At 33.6% G+C, this 22,192-nt stretch overlaps 1 protein-coding gene across 2 annotated transcripts in view; it reads right to left on the bottom strand.

The window, feature by feature from the left end:
- The window catches only part of kat-60L1 (katanin p60-like 1), a 31,483-nt gene extending 11,133 nt beyond the window's left edge, over positions 1-20,350 (bottom strand). Inside the window, exon 1 of one of the 2 annotated variants that reach the window (XM_065516463.1) lies at positions 20,223-20,350. In XM_065516463.1, coding sequence (XP_065372535.1) covers positions 20,223-20,335 — 113 coding nt within the window. In that variant the 5' untranslated portion in view covers positions 20,336-20,350. Of the gene's footprint in view, positions 1-6,143; positions 6,521-20,222 lie in introns of those variants that run through there. The other variant, XM_065516462.1, reaches the window with a different exon arrangement.
- Between the last annotated feature and the right edge of the window lie 1,842 nt (positions 20,351-22,192).

Below are 22,192 nucleotides of genomic sequence, written 5' to 3'. Positions count from 1 at the left end.
CATAGGGCCTTTGAAACGATCTTCTTAGAACTTTTCCAATACTACTGCTGCAAAACATTACTTCTTAGTCATAAAACGTTCATGTTTAAAGAAAACAAATTAAAGTTGCTATTTATAACATTTCAAATTGAGTTCATCATCGCTCAATACATGACATGGTGTTATTAGTTGTATTTTATTCATGTTTTCTATATTTTAATTTATTCATAGTCCAATATTCTACTTTCATAATGTGTTTTTTTTTTTTTAAAAAAAAGCAGAAACTACAGAAATATGAATACGAATACAAACAAACTAGAATGTTTGTAAATGTGTAAGGATGTGGAAAAATGGCTAAGAATCCTTGGTATAACTAAAGTGTTCTCTGCTTTTTTTGTTCAGAATTTTTCTGTAAATACAATTGTGAATGTGTCCTGGATATGAGTAGCAAAAGGATGTCACATTTTAAAACGACATAATGTGGGGTATTTAAAAAAAAAAAAGAATACATATAACTAAAATAATATCACTAAGTTTAAATAATAGATATTGTGTAGTATTTTAATATGTATTAAAAGTCACTGAGGATTTGACGGCAAAAGGAAGCTAAAAAGTTTGTTTGGCTTATAAGAGACAATCTATTAATGCATCAAATGTACGTGAACTTTTTGTTTGAATTTCCTGTTCAAATGTTGAAAGTGTTATAATTCTAGACATTTACACTTGAGACTGAGTACTCAGCAAATTTGATGAGTTAGTTTGGTAGTTTGCTTTAGTTATAAGTTGTTTAAACAGAATTTAATTGAGAGTTTATTTCCAAATAGTCTGTAGTCTATAATGATGATGACACTGGAAAAATTCTGCATAGGAGACAAAATTGAATTAAATCGCGACTTAGAATCACTTTCTGAGTCGATGTCCGTCCGTCTGTCTGGCTGGTCGCCTGGCTGTCTGTCCATGTAAACCTTGTGCGCAGAGTACAGGTCGCAATTTTGAAGATATTTCGATCAAATTTGGTACATATTATTTTTTCGGCCCAAGGACCAAGTCTATTGAAACTGGCTGAAATCGGTCCATTATTTCACCTAGCCCTCATACAAATGTCCTTCCGAAATTGAACTTTATCGGTCATAAATGTATCTACACAAATTCTGCTCCAAATAAGTTTTATATATACAAAATTCATGTCACCAAATTTTGTTACGATCGGTCCATAATTAGTCATAGCTCCCATATAGACCCGCTTCCGAAAATCACTTTAACGTGCATAAATCGTTTAAAAATGTTGGTATACTCACAAAATTCAACATAGTTAACTTTCATATAGACATAAATCACACTACCTAATTTCATGGTGATCGGTCAATGATTGGTGATAGCTCCCATATAAGGCCAACTTCCGAAAAATATAAATTACTAGTTGACCGCCCGGTAGCATTTACTAATGTTAGTTCTTCAAGTTTCTCCAACCCACATACACCTGCCTGTTCTTATTTATTTGCAAATAAAATATATAAATTTGTACTGCATATTTTAGGGAGCTGGACTCAAAAAAAAAAATCCGAGTTTTACCCGGAATTTTTGAATTTTTTTTCTTTACAAACCATCTCCTGAAAATTTCGAATCGAATAAAAAATAATCAGTCAAATCGCTCCTGCCGTTCTCACGTGATGCCATTACATACATGGACCATTTCATTTTTGTTTATATAGATTGAAATTTTAAAAGAAAGTCGGACTTGACCGATCATACTTTCTTACTTGTTCATGATAATGAAGTGTTTCGCTGGATAACTGTTTACTTAAACAATTCTGGTCGTCACTCACTTCCTGTTGCGATAGAAAACATAATTGATTTAATAGAATTGATATTGCAAGATCGTCATATAACTAAGTGATCGCGAAATTAAGAGCCTTAATTTCAGTTGTATACATGGAGAAACATGGAGGCTCTGAGGAAATTTATAATGCCAGATTATGTAATTTATCACGAAATTCAAGCAAACTTGAGTATTCATTTAAATCTTTAAGGATTTCTTTGTGTTACATCTATTTGAGATGATTTATTGCAGAAATTATTTGAAGAAAAACAAAGGTCATTAAGTATTTCAAAGGTATTGGCATCCTTATCTTCGAAAATCTCCAAAACGAAACAATCGTACAATTGGGGAAACTCGGAAATGTCAATCTTAAAGAATATCTTTGCATTACATCGATTTAAGATTTTTTATCCCAGAAACTACAATTCAGAATCTTATGCCATAATTTTTGCTCCAACTATTTGCGGAAATATAAAAACCAAATGTGGACGTCACTTATAGTTCTCCACCAAGACATGGCGAATTCATACAATTGGATTAAATTTGTAAATTTTTGATCAGTTGAAACATTGAATTGTAATCTGCCATCTGGACGGTGATTTGACATGTAATCAAGCCAAATTGAGATGCATGTTTAAAAAAGCCCAACCCTCAAATGCGAAATCTTTGAGGATACCTAGCGAGCAGCGACTTCCAGCCAAAGTTCTTACTGCTCCACGGGGCAGTAAAAGCTTTTGGTAATTTCCTACTCCTTTAAGGGATGGCGAATCATTCACTGACCCGGTAGATAAAGCTAACCTTTTGGCTGAATTATTTGCAAAAAAATTCAAACATTCCGGAAACAAACAACCACTACCCGAGCTCTTACATTCGTAGCCGAATTCAAGAACTCCCTAATTCTTCTTGACTTCCTTGTAGCTTAGCCGATTGCAGAAAATTCCGAATTCAAGAACTCTTGTGAAATTCTCTGAATGGGGTCGAATAGAGTCGACTTTAATGCACGCAAGACTCAATGTTGCATGTTGTATGGGTGGTGTAAATATTAAAGAATCAGAAGATCGTGATGTTCTAGGCAAGAGTATCCAGTGCGATGTCCGATGGACAAAACATATTTTCAAGTGCCGAAGAAAGCATTCAAGTGCCTTGGTTTTCTATCTCCTGATCTCCTTACTGGAATACAACTCTCATGTGTGGTGTTACTCGACCGCATACAGGATAGTTCGAAGTTGTTTTTCGGTGACAGTAGGGTACCCAGCTTTTTTTTTGACTTACTGGAACATCGTCGCAATGTGAATTGTGTTTCATTGTTCTGCCGATACTACAATGGAATGTGCTCTGCAGAAATTAGGGAACTTGTTCCCGAAACCCCTAGTTTTTAACGCAATACACATTCTTCGGCAAGGGCTCTTCCATTTGGGATCGACTGGACAGTGAGTGGATCGCACAACATATTACAGGGAAAATTCGTTATTTAGCCGTACACTCCGTATGTGAAATAAGCTTCCTGCTGAAGTCTTTCCTGTTACTTTCAATATAGGAACATTCAAATCAAATGTCCACAAACACTACTCCCTCTATCCTCCTTTCCATAACATAGATTTTCCTAGTTCCAACACAATACATTGCATAAGTAGGGGTTATTCCCCCATCTTTTTTGATGGCGGGTATAAAAACTGGGGATTATTTTGAAAAGCCATTAAGACATTTGAAATGATAAAGATTCGTTTTTTTTGCCAAGGTTTTAAGGAGAATGGCAATCCTGATAACAGAACCCTTAAGAACGACTGCAACAAAGTTGCTCTTTACAATATTAAACTGGATCCCTGTGGATCTAATGGCCAGAAAAATGGTATTCACTTGGAGCATTTTAACATGTCACGCCAGTTTAATCGGAAGTATAGAATCTTCCAGATAATATTGATTATTGCACTTCTAAGCCCTTCGTATTGGTTTCTCAATTCTAAACAACATGAAATCAATGAAATCACATACCTCAACGAGTCTCTCAGTCTATTCGAACGGTTCTAGGAAGGGAGATCGAGAATACGGAATTCGGTTATCTTTTAGAATTACAAATGAATGTAGATTTATTCAAGTCGAAATATCGACTATTAAAAGGGCGGCTAACTGGCTTAATTATAACAAGTTATCAGGCAGGGATATTTGTATATACTTGTACTGATAGTCAAGCCGCAATAAAATCTCTGACAGGTGTGTTTACAACATCGAACTTAGTTCAGGAACATCATTAAGTAGGATGGCCGGACATCATTAAGTAGGATGGCGAGACATTCAACAGTCGTAATCATGTGGACACAGAGATATTTTGGGCAACTGTGTTGCTGATGATCTGGTGAAAGAAAGGCGCCATGATGCCTGACGGAGACATAGACTTCATATGCGGGATTGCGTTATCTAATTGCAAGCACCGACATAGCAATTTTTACTATGAGCTCGCTCAGACAAGATGGGGCGGTGAATCAAGCAGTACGCAGTGGGTGCCCCGATAGACTACACGATAGTGTGCTGGACTATCAATCTGAGGGTTGCGTGTTCGATTCCCGCCATAGAGTCTGGGTGTATCTGCAGACAAGCAAAACGCTTCGCAGTTTGTGTTTGTTTTTAAAAAAAAAAAAACCGAGGGCGGACAACATATCTTCTTGGCCTGACGCTTTCACAATTAATCAATATAGTGGCGGTTTTGACAACCCTGCGAGGAGACTTGTCCCTCCCCATAGAATGAAGAGGAGCATGAGACCATTTTGTATCTTCTTTGTCATTGCCCGGCATTAGGAGATCTATGCATTAGGTTTCTGGAACATCGTTCCTTAAATAGTCGTTCTGAGCTATCGGCCACGAAGTTGGAATGCATCAATGCTATTCACTAGGAATAGCAATTGGCTACTCAAGCCAGACCGGGAATCTCCATGTAGTGACCCAGTATCCGTCAAAGACTGGTGCCTACTATTCTCTGCACTTCTCCTCTTCTGACCGCCTTCCTCTTTATTTCTCCTACTCCTTATTCTATGTGATTTTCTCCTTCTCTTTTCATCTCTATCTGGCCCTCTTTTGTTTCTATTTTTAGGTTACACAAAGGGACCTAATGTTTGGATTCAAGTGAACTGATTTCTTTCGTGTTTCTAACCTATTTCTTAATTAAAGTTCTAAGTTCTACTTTCGCAATGAAGTGAAAACACCTGCGTCTATTGTAAATTTCTAAATTAAATGTCTCGAATTATAGAAAAAACAGCTAGTTAAATTTAATGAAACCTTTCGTTTACTTACAACTTAATTATACCCTACACCACCATAGTGGGGAGGGTATTATACCGATCGACTTAGAATCACTTTCTGAGTCGATTAAACGATGTCCGTCTGGTCGGCTGGCTGTCCATGTAAGCCTTGTGGGCAGAGTACATTTGAAGATATTTCGATCAAATTTGGTACATATTATTTTTTCGGCCCAAGGACGAAGCCTATTGAAACTGGCTGAAATCGGTCCACTATTTCACCTAGCCCCCATACAAATGTCCTTCCGAAATTGGACTTCATCGATCATAAATGTTTTATTTATATATGTATCTCCACAAATTGCGCTCCAAATAAGTTTTATATATACAAAATTCATGTCACCAAATTTTGTTACGATCGGTCCATAATTAGTCATAGCTCCCATATAGACCCGCTTCCGAAAATCACTTTAACGTGCATAAATCGCTTAAAAATGTTGGTATACTCACAAAATTCAACATAGTAAACTTTCATATAGACACAAATCACACGACCTAATTTCATGGTGATTGGTCCATAATTGGTCATAGCCCCCATATAAGGCTCACTTCCGAACATCACTCAAAAATATAAATTATTGAAATTTTAAAAGAAAAATGTTTTTGCTCTTTTACTTAGTGTAGGATATTATATGGTCGGGCTTGACCGACCATACTTTCTTACTTGTTTCAATTTTCCAAATGTCTGTAGATACTCCTACAAAACCCCTTTTAATGTCTTTATTTTCTAAATATTAAATTAAAATGTCAAGGAAATTTTGTCTGACTTGGCAAAAAAAAATTCTCCTTTTCTTTTGCTACAAATTCATCTAAAGTCTAGGTGTTAAAACTCCCCCTTTATTTTCAAGTAATTGAAAAGAACAAACTATGTACATAAGACTTTGAAATTTACTATTTACATTATTGATTACAGAAAACCAACAAGAAAAAAAAGGAAAACGTCTGCAAAATTTCTTTCTTTTTAATGGCTACCGAAGTCGGTAATACATAAATTACAATACTTTAAGCTAATGATAACTTCTCACGCCAAAAACTACTTTTTAACTTTTACCCACCATTCATGTAAGTCCCACAGCGAATGATAGGGCGTATGGCGGTATGTGGAGACAAATGGTACCGCCACTTCATATTCCACTTGTATGGGTATATCCGGTGCTGGGGCTGGACGATCTAAGGCAGGATTTGAATTGGAAACGGAACGTTTGCGTAAATAGATATTTTGATTTGAGGACATGTTTTGGGAATGATGCTGCTGGTGCTGCTGCTGTTGTAGAGGATGATGATGTTGTGCATGATGATTGCCATTCATTTGATGTAAATTGTTGGTGGATATATTTGCAGCAGCATGATGATGATGATGAATCATTGAAGGTGGTGTTGCAGTCTCATGATTGACACCAAACCAATTTTGATTGTTGCTACTACTGTACATTATTAATTCACTTATATTATTTTTAAATATTTTTCGGTATTTTTACACTTGTTTTTTTTTTGGAATTTAAATCATATTTGTTTTCATAATTTTTTCTTTCTGTTTAACTTAATTTTTAATATATTTAGTTTAGTTTTGTGGTGGTTTTAGCTTTAGCGTTTTAACGATTTTTAACGTCCGCTAGTTTTAAGGGTAGTTTTACAACTGACCATTGATGACGGTCTAACTAAACGCACAACTACTACGTTTACTTGGAATAGTTACATTGCTTTCTTTGTTTTGGTTATTTTTTCCTTCTTCTCGAATTGTATGTACGGAGAGCCTTGCCATAACAATAAAAGTTTAGTTTAGTTTCTTTGGTATTGGTCAGCGTATAAGCTAAAAAAAAAGCACGGGACCGTATTGCTGGTTTAAAGAGAAATTTGGGGTTGAAGGCCCCAGGGGGCTCAATTTTTAGGGTTCAGAATAATTTAAGCAACTTCCAATATCATCTGATAATCAATAATGGCATTACATTTAGAGCCACGGTGCAGAGTGGGGCAGAATCGAAATTTTTTGGAAATAAATCTGGCATTTCTAAACGGCTGGTCCGATCGGGATAAAATTTGAATTGGGCGTAGCCAAGGAGTATTCGAGTTTAAGTTATTAAAATTGGCTACGCCCAATTCAAATTTTATCTCGATCGGACCAGCCGTTTAGAAATGCCAGATTTATTTCCAAAAAATTTCGATTCTGCCCCACTGTGCGGTGTTGATATTTCCGTTAAATCCAAAGAAACATACAACCATTTGCTTAGAGCCCATCTTTGTGCGGATAAAAGGAAAGGGAGATCTAGGAAATCTTTCTGGTGTTCTAATATTTAAGCAATAATAAATACTAAATCCAGAGAATTGGGCGGAAGAGGTAGCATTTCATAGCCTAATTCATGGATTTTTGCCATGGAAACTGCACATGTGAGCAAACGCGGCAGCTATCTTGCGGAAAGCTTTCTCATAACCAAGTGATCATTCAAAATTGAAACCACTGAGCTATTTGAGATGCCTATGGCTTCCACAATCTCTAGCACTCTCAATCTCCGATCGACCAACATTATATCGTGATTTTTTTTTAGTTGTTTCGGCTGTAGAGACCTCAACTGGGCGTCCTGAACCTTCGGCATCTTTCGTACTTGTACGGCCACAACGAAATTCCGTAAACTACATTTTTACCATTGAAATTGATGGTGCAAAGTTCCCATATCAAGCATAGCCTTTGTTTTAGTGATGGTTTTTTTCAAGTCACGAGGAAGTCGGCACTCCAATGGCTTTCAAACACAAACTAAATAACGCAGCTGGTTCTCATTTTAAAAGTAGTCAACTGACAGGTGACAGGTGTTGCCCTTTCAGTTAAGAATCGGGAAATTCAAAAAGTCGCGGACTTAATGACCTACACTCGTATTTATGGGAGTGGAACTAATGCCACAATTTCACGATAAGACACATGACGATCTTTTCAATATAATTTCCCGAACAACATCAATGTTTTGTGGCACAATCAACGACAACAAACATCAATGTTCTCCCCCACGATAATGATATCTCTTATATTGGCTCAAATCACAAGAAATTGCTTGATAAATTAAACTATGTAGCTGAATCGCATTCTTCCGGATTTGGAAAAAAGTCTCCTACAATAATTGGTAAAATTTGTACTTCGCTATGGATTGAAATAATCCGCTGCCAGTAAAATATTATGGCTACTGAAGCTGGAAAATAGTGGGTGGCAACGTGTAGCATGCAGTATTGATTGATCGCGATCCAAATCGCAGAATAACCTAATTTTGTGTGATCCATTACAATGGATCGCGATCCAAACATCACAATATACATATACTGAACGTGTAGCAGTGCCCTTAGATTGGCTCAAATATGAGACACTGTTCAGAGAGCAGCTTGGAATCTCTCGACTTCAATACCTAAGAAGCATCGGCAGCACAATTATTCTCTATCATTCCCCATTGAATGGCTCAATAACACTCAAAGACTTCAATAAGATCTTAACAGGTGGCGATTCGTTAATTCTATTGATCAAATGCGCAGTCGACTGTAAAGATCTTTAAAAGCATACCGAATCTAACAAATCAATTGGTCGCCTTCAAAATAAAGAGGAACTACTTAATAGGCATCCACCACGACAATACGATCTCTTAGATTGGCACAAATTTCGAGGAGAATATTTTTGGAAATCACATAAAATCGTTAAATAAATTAAAACTCATGTTGTAGAATCGAAATCTACCGGATTCGCAAGATTTACTTATAAACCTTCGGTCACTGAAATTGGTAGGAAAAGAGCTGTCGATGAACTCGGCAATGAACTTCGGCAATGTAGTGGAGTAGCTGTAGCTGCTATTGTAAGATTAACATTCACTGTCTTGATACACCAACGCATCTATTCGAAGCTGATAATCATTCAGGAAACTTGGCGAAATGGTATTCGTAATAGAAAGAGTGGCGTTAACATTTATACATATGCCTTCATTTTAAACGATACGTCATATTCCAGAGATCTCAATATCTCCACTTTAAAAAGGATCCCGAATCTTAGTAGTGGTTTCAAGTAGATATTCTGACGATATAGAAAATTGGGGAATGTTTGAGATTGAATGTAGTCTTCAAAACTCCTGTGAATTTCTAATTTAAGCTGTCGAATCGGCATTAAGACTCTGGTATCTACAATTCCACGGATCTCTTAACGCTAAGGCTTAGTTGTTTTACATAAGAATCATGGGATTGTCTGAGATTGAATGTAGTCTTCAAAACTCCTGTGAATTTCTTATTTAAGCTTTCGAGCAACTCTGGTATCTTCAATTCCACGGATGACAACTGCTTATCTCTTAACTCAAAGGCTTAGCAGTTTAACATAAGAATCATTTGGGTTGTGAGGATGTATGAGCTAAACCTTTTCCTACTGAATTTGGTAGGCGATAACCAGCATCCATTCTAAGATTCTGGCTATTAAAGCTTCAAAATAAATGGCGAATCATCGAAATGCTTGGCGATATGGTATTTATGGTAGAAGAAAAGGCAGTAAGTCTAACACAAATGGCTCCAGTTTCTCAACTCCAGAGATCTCAGTGTCTCGAATAAAAAAAGCTACTGAACCATTGTTCAGGAGCTGACTGATATTGAATTATGCCTTTTGCCGTGATTGTTGTCTATTCAAACTGTCGAACCGACTTTGCGGACCTGGAATCGTGGAGGTTGAGTAACCTTAATGAGGAGTCTTAGCTGTAGAACATATTGATCATTTGGGACATCAGGAAGTATTAGCTAAAACTTCGTCCACTGAATTTGTTAGGAAAGAAGATGGAGAGGATAATTCAATTGAATGCGGCAATGGAGTGGAATAACCTGTGGTCATTCAAAATATATGGAGAATCGAAGACAACATTCAATTCTTGTCAGTCCGCAAGTTCCCAATTCGTCGGAATTTATGCCTAAAGACTCTACAATGATTCGGGGTCCTTTTTAATATAGAGATCTTGAGATCTCTGGACAAGAAATACCATCCCGCTAAGGTATATGGTATTTCGAGTTAAAGAGAGTTAATGTGTCTGCAGAGATCTCAAACTCACTATGTTAAAAAGACATTCGAATCATTGCAGTGGGAGAAATTCCAACGAACTTGCGGAATGTCTAGGATTGAAAATTGTCTTCACAACTTCCGTTGTGTCGAATTCGTATAAACTATTCAAACATTTGAATAGGCCACAGGACGCTTTACGGTTCTTAATGTATTAATGCGATGTCAGTTTAACATAAAGATCATTTGGGATATCAGAAGAGTTAGCAGACTGGGCATTATCTCATGGGTTTCAAGATATTTGGAATGCGTGAGGATAACCCAACTCTTTTGCTTAAATGTGTTCGCAATCAGGCAAACTATAAGGAGTTCAAGTGTTTTTGGTTTTAATTGAAAAGAAAAAAGCTTGAAAAAGCAGGGTAGTGTTTAGTTTAAAGAGAGCTTGAGTTCTTTTGCGAACTCAAACTTTGACGACGGCGGCGGCTGACTCCAAAGAAGCTCGGCGGCGGCGGCTTGCCGGATGTGAGCCGACTAAAGAGTAACTACTCAAATTCTAAATAATTAAAAATTTAAAAAGTAAAATTCTGAAGACTTAAGACGACTTAATTCTGAAGACTTCAAGACGACTTAAGCCGAAAAAAAATTCGGCGGCTGCGGCTTTGAAAATTTATCGGCGTCTCTCTCAGCCTGCCTACAGCCGTTCGGCGCAGGTCTCTGCGTTGGACTGAGGAGTTGAAGGATATGGTTATATGATAGCCAGGCTATTCATTACTTCTTGCAAACTGGGCATTATCTCATGGGTTTTAAGAGACTTTTAGACTCTTTTGCTTAATTGTGTTCGTAATCAGTCAAACTATAAGGAGTTCAAGTGTTTTTGGTGGACTGAGGAGCAGAGACCTGCGCCGACTAAATTCCACAGCGGCGGCGGCTGGCTACAAAAATTATCGGCGGCGGCTCAAAGCCGGCTGTCAGCCGACTAAAGAATAACTACTCAAATTCTAAATAACTAAAAATTAAAAAGTGAAATTCCGAAAATTGTATGAAATTACTATTGAACTTTTTTCAAAACGGCGGCTATTTTCAAGCCGACTTAAGCCGAACAAATTTTCGGCGGCGGCGACTTTTAAAATCTATCGGCGGCTCAGCTCAGCCGGCTTACAGCCGTTCGGCTGTTACAGGATAGCCAGACAATTCATTACTTCTGATAATTTAAAAGGATTTCAAGGTATCCCCGATAAATTAGATGATAGTGTGTGCTGGAGTATCAGTACGATACACTCTGGGTGTTTCTGCAGATAAGCCAAAAGGATCCGCAGTTTATGTTTGTTAAAAAATATCGATGAAGTTTTTGATCTATTGGACATTGAATTAGAGCGTGTTCATGACAATCAAGGGTTGATTCTCCGGTGAATATTCTGATTCTGTGGTATCTCAATGGTCTAAAAGGTCACAAACCAAGGCATTCATATGCCGGTACACCAAAACAATATCATCGATCTCTTTCTCTCATTGCCTCCTAATAAAACGAATTCATGCACCTCTTGGTATTTCAGACCATTGCATCATTTATTTATTGTTCATCAAACTTCGTAACGTGCTACGGGCAACTACGAATCTTTAAATTTGTATCTACGAAATTGTGCTGAGTTCAACGATTAATTTTAGCATGATAATTAGAAAGAAATCTTTTATTCCACACCATCTGATTTCTATTTAATTTAATTTGTCCAGGTTAATTATTATAGAAAATTATAAAAGTACCATAAACCCCCACTTGTGGATTCCCACTCGGTAAGTTACATATAAGCTTTATTTAATGTTCATTCGTGAAGAGTGTACAAAAAGTACCATCCGAATAGAAAAAAAAAAGTACCAAAAAGTCTCCCCCTAGAATTCTCACTCACTTTGGACCATATGTGCTAGAAATAGAAAATTTCAAAAAAGTACCACTACAAGAAGAAAAAAGAACCTATAGTTCAGTTCACACATTTTAGTACCTAAATATTATCCCCTATTCCTAACACTAACTTCACTCAGATGCATATAAGCTAATTTTAATGTCGATAAGTGAAATAATTTAAAATATTAAAAAAAGTACCATTAGGAGAAAAGTACAAATTTCCCTTTTCCTCCTTGAACACACCTCATGTTTGAAATTTAAAAATATTCAATTCTGCCAAAATTGTTTATGCTGCACAAACGATTAAAATCTGTGTTAATGAGCCCAAGAAAAAATATGTTTTAAAAAATGTACCAAACTGTTTACCCGAATTTGGCCCAATATACACCTATTCACTCGAGTTCCAATAGCACCCTCTTAGTTAATTTTTGTATGACTGCAGCAGCCAATGTTAAAAAAAATTATCAAAATTGGCTTAATAATAATAAAATTTATTTTCCCAATTATATCCCCTTTTTGGTACCTTTTTTTCCCACCCCTTTGCGGTGGTAAAATTTTATTCAAATAAAAATCTGCGTCGTGGTGGGACTTCATAATAAAATATTCGTATGTCTATGTCAAATTATAGAAAAACATATTTTATGAAAAAGTACCAAAAATAAACACAATTTTTATCCCTTAAGGGTTCGAATTTCTAAAAAGTACCAAAATTATATTTTTTATTTTTTGATAAGTAAAGAATACGATTTTAAATTTGTTTTTATGTTTATTGGTTTAAAAGATACATAGGCTGCCAAGAAAGTACCAAAATACAGTTTTACCCGTTTTCCCCTAAAAGGTTCGAATTTCGAAAAAGTATGAAACACCTTATTTTTTAAATGGATTAACATGCAATTTTAAGTTTTTTGTATCTTTATTAGTTTTGAAGATATAAGGTTACCGAATTTACCCTTTTTACCCCCTAAACGTTCGAATTTCCAAAAATCCCTTCTTATCGGATCGTTTTGGGGGGGAGGAACCCACAGTTAAAATTTCATGATTCTAGCTTCAGTCGTTTGGGCTTTGCGATGATGAATCAGTCAGTCAGTGAGTCAGTAACGTTACTCTTTTATATATGTATATAGAAGATAAGAAATTGACTAAATCATGGTTGAAATTTACTTTTCTTCTTACTAGAAAGAGCAGTCATATAACGAGCGAATTCATTAATTTTGTATATATGGAGTTTGACATTCAAAACCATTCTTTCGAATGTCATTGTTTCGAATGTCAAACTCCATATATAAAAAATGCATGAATTCGCTCGTATTTGCCTGAATTCGCCACCGACACCACCTTGTATATAAATTCGCCTTGATACCGGTCATCAATTGTCCAGTTTATGTTATCCTAAGGTTCTCTCTCCATTCCGAAAAATTCTATAGTTTTGTGTTATTATTTCCTACAAATATTTTTCTTTCAATTGGTTGCAATCGGTATCATAAATTAGGTGTGTGTGTAAATCAAATTTTCTCAACCACTAACAGATTGTAATAACTTTTGTTTCAAGAAAAATGTTTTTTAGAGTCCTAGATCAAACGCTATTGAAAATCATTTAAATTAAACCATTATTAACGGAGATATAAGAAAATTAACCAAAATAGTTGGGTATAATTCTAATTATTTATTGTTACTAAGGCTCTCATCCTTCCCAAATCCCTTAATTACTTTCTCCCTTTTTTTACATTTAGTTTTGGTTTTTTTCTTTCTTTTAAGTTGTTTACAATGTTGTAGTAAGTAAATCCTTCAATACAACGGGGGTAAACCACTTGTTCACTCTTGTAACGTTTGGTTGGCTAGTTTGGCCATTGTTCATCATTAATATGAAATGAGGTTAAAGGAAGTTCGTTGTTGTATTGTATTACTTACTTTTTGATGGCATACCGGGCTTTTTTTATTTCGTTTCTGTTTTTTTTTACACATTTATATCGTAGTATTTATTTATTTAGTTTTTTTTAGCTTATTTTCCTCGTAACTATTTCAAGACGTATTTAACCAAACGCACGCTATGGAAAAACTAAAAAGACGAATCGATTTTCTTATTATTTGTTTCTATATATTTCTCTATTTAGAGCAATTGCCATTGCACAAGTATTATATTAACCATAAATATACAAAAAAAAATTAAAAACGCCGGCTATTATTTAACTGTTTTTGTGTGTTTTTTTACTAAAAATCTTTTCTTTTTTTTGGAAACATAAAATTCTTAATTATGATTGTAATCTGGCCAACTATAAGCAGTTCAAGTGTTTTTGGTTTTAATTGAAAAGCAAAAGAAACTTGAAAATGTTAGAATAAAGTTTAAAGGAAAGGGCTAAATGGCTAAAAATTAACGATAATTCTGCCAGCCTTAACAAATTGCTGTAAGTATTAAACACGAAATGGTTAATATTTAAATATTAACTCATAATAGCTATGTTCAATAACTAAAAGTTGTTACTAGTTCAATTACTAGTAACAATTGTTACTGGAAAAGCGTTCATTAACTCAAAAACTTGCAAGTAGAGAAAAAATCAAGAGCGTATAAATTTTAGAGAGTGTTCTCTCGTTGCAAACTATTACAAGTCCTATTTTGAACTCGTAATTGTTAGCAGCTTATATTTTATATGTTTTGTGTTATTGTTTATTTATTTAAAATTTTATTTTTGTGTTGAAAAACTGTCAAAACAAAAGAATTTTCAATAAAATTAAAGAAAATGTGTTTATACATTTTAAAAGGAATAAAATAAGAAAATTGTATGTATAAAACAATTGTTACTGGAAAAGCGTTCATTTACTTTTTACTATTTTTGAGAATTTAAGAGGTAATTTTGTAAATTTTGATTTTATTCTCTCGTTGCAAGTATTTACTGGGAAAGTAAATGAACAGACCTAATATCATTGTTGACAAAGATACATTTTTATACTTAATAATGAGTTCTTAATTTATAGAATAAAATTTGTTGTTATAAAACATGATTGCTTATTTAACAGTAAACTACACCAGTGTCGAAATGTAAGAAGTGTGTGAAGATAAATTCGTATTTAACTAGCACAGGCAAAAACCACATTTTTTAACATTGCTCATTTTACAGTCAACAGAGCACTGTTATGTGCTCTAACAAGATCTGGTTCTAACAAGATCTGAACATTCGGAAAACAATGGAAGGAACTCAGGACAATATACAACCCGAAAGAGTAGTGGAAAGTTGACTGCAGTAAACGTTCACATGATCCTCCTATGACCTTTGAATATTGAATTCCATTTTTATACCCTACACCACCATAGTGGGGAGGGTATTATGCGTTTGTGCAGATGTTTGTAACGCCCAAAAATATTAGTCTAACACACACCTTAAAGTATACCGATCGACTTAGAATCACTTTCTGAGTCGATTAAGCGATGTCCGTCCGTCCGTCCGTCCGTCCGTCTGGTTGGCTGGCTGGCTGTCCATGTAAACCTTGTGCGCAGAGTACAGGTCGCAATTTTGAAGATATTTCGATGAAATTTGATACATATTATTTTTTCGGCTCAAGGACGAAGCCTATTGAAACTGGCTGAAATCGGTCCATTATTTCACCTAGCCCCCATACAAATGTCCTCCCGAAATTGGACTTTATCGGTCATAAATGTTTAATTTATATATGTATCTCCACAAATTCCGCTCCAAATAAGTTTTATATACACAAAATTCATGTCACCAAATTTTGTTACGATCGGTCCATAATTAGTCATAGCTCCCATATAGATCCGCTTCCGAAAATCACATTAACGTGCATAAATCGCTTAAAAATTTTGGTAAACACACAAAATTCAACATAGTTAACTTTAATATACACATGAATCACACGACCTAATTTCATGGTGATTGGTCCATAATTGGTCATAGCCCCCATATAAGGCCCAATTCCGAAAATCACTCAAAAATATAAATTATTGAAATTTTAAAAGAAAAAAATTTTTTGCACTTTTACTTAGTGTAGGGTATTATATGGTCGGGCTTGACCGACCATACTTTCTTACTTGTTAAATTCAATATGTGTACTACACCTGAAATATATTCCAGATGTTTTGTTTATTCGTTAAAAAGTTAATTTTAGTTTTTCAATTCCGACTCATTTAAAGATAGCCCAAATATTTACTGACTTTTGGCTAAATTATTTGCAAGAAATTTACCAATTGCTCACCGAAGCTTATGATGGATGTGTTCCATCGGTTTCAACGTGCGCGAGATGGTTTGTTCGGTTCAGAAGTGGTGATTTTAACACGTAAGACAAAGATCGCCCAGCCAAAAAAGTTTGACGAACAAGAATTGGAGGCATCACTGCATGAAGAATTTTGGAAAACTCAACAAGATCTTGCAGAATCATTGGGAGCTACTCAAGCAGCAGGATTCATCCAAAAGCAGGGAAATTGGGTACCATACGAATTGAAGCCGAGAGACCTTGAAAGACTGTTTTGCATGTCTGAAATGATGCTTGAGCGCTATAAAACAAAATCATTTTTGTACCTAAATCGACACCAAAACCAAATACCCATGTAGCCAAGGAAATGATCTGTATTTGGTGGTTAAATTTGGCTAGATATGAAACCGTAATATTCCATAATGACAACACTCGGCCACATGTTGCAATACCTGTTAAAAACTATTTATAATGCAGTGGTTGGTAAGTTTTGCCTCACCAGCTTTATAGTTCGGACCATGCCACGTCCGACTACTATTTGTTTCGATCGTGCAGAACGCTCTCTCTGGGATACGCTTCTCTTCGGAGCTTTGTATCCGAAGTTGCCTTGGTTTGTTCTTGACCTCAAAAGATGAGCAGTTCTTTTGGCTCGGAATCCATATGTTGCCAGAAAGATGGGAAAAAGGTGATAGCTAACAATGGACAATACTTTGAATATATTTATATTGAACAAATGTTTAAAAATTTTAAAAAATCCAGCATTTTTAAATCATGTACCCAATAAATGATCAAAGATTAAGCTTATATTCTCTAAATTCGAAAATTTACGAAGTTATTGTATTAACGAATTAAAATTTTTGGGTTTTTTATACGACAACTCGAGTTTTGATATAAAATATTCATCCCTATCATGAAAAACATGTGAAATTTATATTCCCATGAAATATTCATTTCCCTCGAAGGGAAAATTGCTATCGTGATGTACATTGATTACAAAGAAAAAAATTGGAGTTATCTGTCAAATTGTTCAATGACATGTATTAAAACTAGTAAGAAAAAATGGTCTGTCAAGCCCTACACTGAGTAAATGAGCAAAATAATTTTTCTTTTAAAATTTAAAAAAGTTATTTTCGGAAGAGGGTCTTATTTGGGAGCTATGACTAATTATATTTGCATTGAATTTTATGTGTATACCAACATTTTTAAGAGATTTATGTCGTTAAAGTGATTTTGGGAAGCGGGCTATGACTAATTATAAACCGATCGGCATGAAATTAGGTGATATGATTTCCATAGTATAAGGTATTTCGGGAGGACATTTGTATGGGAGCTAGGGGAAATAATGTACCGATTTCAGCTAGTTTCAATAGGCTTCGCCCTTAAGCTTAAAAAACTGTATATACCACATTTTATCGAAATGTCTTCAAAATTAATCGACTCATAAAGTGATCCTGAGTCTATCGGTATAATTCAAGATGGGTGTTAGACTATTATTTTTGGGCGTTACAAAAATCCACCGTGCCGAATCTTATATAACCTTCACCAAATTGTACTTTAAAATACAAATTTTAAATATTTTTAGGTATACAAAATTAAAAAAAAAAACATTTCAAATTTTTTTTTCTAAATTGTTTTTTTCAAGTTTTTTTATTTATATTTTTAAATTATTAGTGAAAAACAAGTAGGGGAGCTACATTTGGCTGTGCCGAATTTTATATACACTTTTTAAAAAAGTTCTTTCCAATTTTTTTTTAAACTTTTTTTTTTAATTTTTAAAAATTTTTTTTGATAAAAAAAAATCGGGTTAAAATATATTTTTCCTGATTTTGACCCATTGTAGGTCCAACTTACTATAGCCTTTTATACATCGTTGCAATGGACTTTGAAATTTCTATCATTAGATACCCATATTGTCTATATTAATGACTTAGTAATCCAGATATAAAAACTAGTAAATAAGAAGTCCATAAAAAAAATACAAACTAAGCAATAGAAAGTCCAAAAAACCTTTTATTTCGGCAAATACTTATTTTATCATTTTGCTTTTACGCACATAGAAAACAAAGAAAAATACAAAAAAATTGCATTTACAGAATTCAAAAATATTTACGCAAAAAAAAGTTTGAATGTTTTTTGTCTCTCCTGAAAAATTTTAAAATATGGACTAGAGAGCCTTTGCATGTTAAGCCAGCGATATATAAGTTTGTCATTCCGTTTGTAATTTCTACATTTTTCATTACCGACCCTATAAAGTATATATATTCTGGATCCTTATAGATAGCGGAGTCAATTAAGCCTTGTCCGTCTGTCTGTCTGACTGTTGAAATCAATTTTCTGAAGGCCCCAGATATCTTTGGGATTCAAATCTTCAATAATTCTGTCAGACATGCTTTCGAGAAGTTTGCTATTTAAATTTAAAAAAAAAAAATTTTTTAAATTTTTTTTTTTTAATTTTTGGTGAAAAAAAATCGCGTTTAAAATTTTTGATATTGGTCAAAAATCGAGGTTGTCCTGGTTTTTTCCTCATATCTCAGCCATTTGTGGACCGATTTTTTTTTAAAAAATTTAAAAAACTGCAAAAAAAATTAATTTTGTTTACCTAAAAATATTTAAAATTTTTATTTTGAAGTATAATTTGGTGAAGGGTATATAAGATTCGGCACAGCCGAATATAGCTTTCTTACTTGTTTATACTAACAATCGATGTTTTCGTATAAAATATGTGGGCTCACAAACTGATTACGATTGGATTTATTTACACCTTCATTCTTGGGTTCACAATTGACTTGATGATTTCGAATAAAATTTGTATTCCCATTTGTATCTCTTTGTCCTGCTTTAAATATAAATTTGTTGCTAATCGAATGTTTCAGCCTTAATGATTGAATTTTTCTTTTTTTAGCTGAAATATTTTAGTTGTGGTGATTATCTGTTGATAGAATTTAACAAGTCTTTGGCAAATCGGTTTTCTCTGTGCAGAAATATTACTGTAACTTTATGAAAAGAAATTTCGAAATTTCCCGAGACAATTTGACCCGAATAAGAACATTAACTATGGATCACTTATTAGACAGGGCAAATTGCCTTGCCTTGGACATTGACTACTTTGGAGCAGCTTTCAGGCTGTCTCTTTTTAATCTAAATATGCATGTATGTAAAATCTATAGTTCGTGAACACATTACACAGAATTTCGTTTATAAACTGGATTTTTGTTAAAATTAAATAAAAAATATAAATTTGAGCGTTTTGAAATTAAAAATTTACCCCCATATGCATAAACAGTTTATAAATTTATCAAAGGTTTATAAAACAAAATTTCCATACAAAATCAGTTTTATAAACCTTTGATAAATTTATAAACTGTTTATGCATATGGGGGTTAGTTTATTGAAATTGAAATAAACCTACACTTCTTTCTATAAAATTGTTGCTAATTTTGATGATACAATACAAAAATGAGGAATACTCTTTGCTTTTCATATTATTTTTGCACAGCACTGTTAACATGACATTTAATTAAATCGTCTTTGTGGCACAATTTCATAACTACGTTTAATCACTTCCTAAAAAAAAACGTAAATACATTCTTTTTTATCATAATAAATGCATCTTCTAGCTGAAGGGTTCAAACTAAGGTCATTCAAAATCCCCCTCCCTCCTTGTTAAACTCTGACACCCCAAACATAATAAAGATGCTGAATAAAAAAACAGTTTCTCCTTGAGATTTTTTTTCTTACTTTCGGCCGGTTTTTAACATTAATTACTTAACGAAAGATGACATTGAGATAAATATAACTGGATAAACCTTAATAATCCTTTCTAACGACATTGAGATAAATATAACTGGATAAACCTTAATAATCCTTTCTAACGCCCCCTCAAAGGCCTTCAAAAAGGCATTGAAATTTGCCACCAAAAAAATTTGAAAAAACTAAAGAAATAAAATGCCATCGATTTTTCGCAACAATTTGCAGTTATAGGATTAAAAAAAAGATTAAAAGGAAATATATAAATAGGTATTCAAATAAACTTACCTAGGCATTATGGGTAAATATGAAGTGGTGGAATCCAAGGTACGTATAGTGGTATTCCCCCTAACCACCAGTTTTTCACGTGTTATGCGGCGAAAAGTTTCTTCTTGACGCATTTTGAATTATTTTTTATTATTATTTAAGAATATTTTTTATTATATTTAAATTCACTATTCACTGCCATTTGTTATCGTTTCTTGTGGGTAACTGTTTGATAATTTTTCTAGGCTTCTTTTTTTTCTTTAAATATTTCATCAGATGCTGTAGAGAAGAAGATGCTTTTTTATTTGTGTTGCAGATTTAATGCGCAGGTTTTCATCTCTTTTTTCTTATTTGTTTATCATCATAGATTATATTTTTTATTAATTATTTAATATTGACTTGAATATTTGGGTTTTTACCTTTTTATTACACAACTGCATTTAGTCAAGGATATTTTTGCATTGTTCGCCACACTATCTTTTGTTTGTGCTTTGACCAGTCCACTCAACAACCAACAACTGGTCAATTTTCTAATGCGACTGCTTTCAGTTTTTTTCTAATGGGTGGCTTTTTAAAAAAGGGTGGTTTTTGAATAGTTATATGTACTATGTAAATATGTTTATTGTATTATTGTCATACCTTTTGTATTTTTGATTTTATGTGGGGTTGTTTGTTACCCCCCCTCCTTCACCATTTCAAAAACTGTTACCATTGATGAATGCAGTGCGATAAATTGTGTTTTAATGCCAGAATTGCTAATTGCAATTGTCTATTCTGTTGGAATGTTATTGATTTTGTTTGTTAAATTATATTTTCGTTTTAAAAGCAACAGTTGTTTGTTTCTTTTGGCATATAAGGGATTCAATGATTTTGGTACATATATTTCAAATTAGTATGCACAAATTTTACATCAATCGTGGATCTTTAAATATTGAAATTTTTACATCAATCGTGGATCTTTAAATCTTGAAAATTTTACAGCAATTGTGATCTTTAAATATTGAAAATTTTACAACAATCGTGGAACTTTAATTATTGAAAATTTTACATTAATCGAGGATCTTTAAATACTCGAAATTTTACATCAATCTAGGATCTTTAAATATTGAAAATTTTACATCAATCGTGGATCTTTAAATATTGAAAATTTTACATCAATCGAGCATCTTTAAATATTAAAAAATTTTACATCAATCGTGGATCTTTAAATACTGAAATTTTTAAATCAATCGTGGATCTTTAAATACTCGAAATTTTACGTCAATCGTGGATCTTTAAATATTGAAAATTGTACATCAATCGTAGATCTTTAAATACTGAAAATTTTACAGCAATCGTTGATCTTTAAATATTGAAAATTATACAACAATCCTGGATCTCTAAATCTTGAAAAATTTACATCAATCGTGGATCCTTAAATACTCCAAATATTACATCAATCGTGGATCTTTAAATATTGAAAATTTTACATCAATCGTGGATCTTTCAATACTCAAAATTTTACATCAATCGTGGATCCTTAAATACTCCAAATATTACATCAATCGTGGATCTTTAAATATTGAAAATTTTACATCAATCGTGGATCTTTCAATACTCAAAATTTTACATCAATAGTGGATCTTTAGTTACTCAAAATTTTCCATCAATCGAGGATCTTTAAACATTGAAAATTTTACATCAATCGTGGATCTTTAAATTTTGAAAATGTTACATCAATCCTAGATCTTTAAATATTGAAAATTTTAGATCAATCGTGGATCTTTAAATATTGAAAAGTTTACAGCAATCGTGGATCTTTAAATACTTGAAATTTTACAGCAATAGTGGATCTTTAAATACTTGAAATTTTTAAATCAATCGTGGATCTTTAAATACTCGAAATTTTACGTCAATCGTGGATCTTTAAATATTGAAAATTGTACATCAATCGTAGATCTTTAAATACTGAAAATTTTACAGCAATCGTTGATCTTTAAATATTGAAAATT

The sequence above is a fragment of the Calliphora vicina genome, chromosome 1, assembly GCF_958450345.1.
Source record: "Calliphora vicina chromosome 1, idCalVici1.1, whole genome shotgun sequence".
NCBI lineage: Eukaryota > Metazoa > Arthropoda > Insecta > Diptera > Calliphoridae > Calliphora > Calliphora vicina.
Note: the sequence above shows the minus strand (reverse complement) of the source record. Positions and strands in the feature narration are given on the sequence as shown.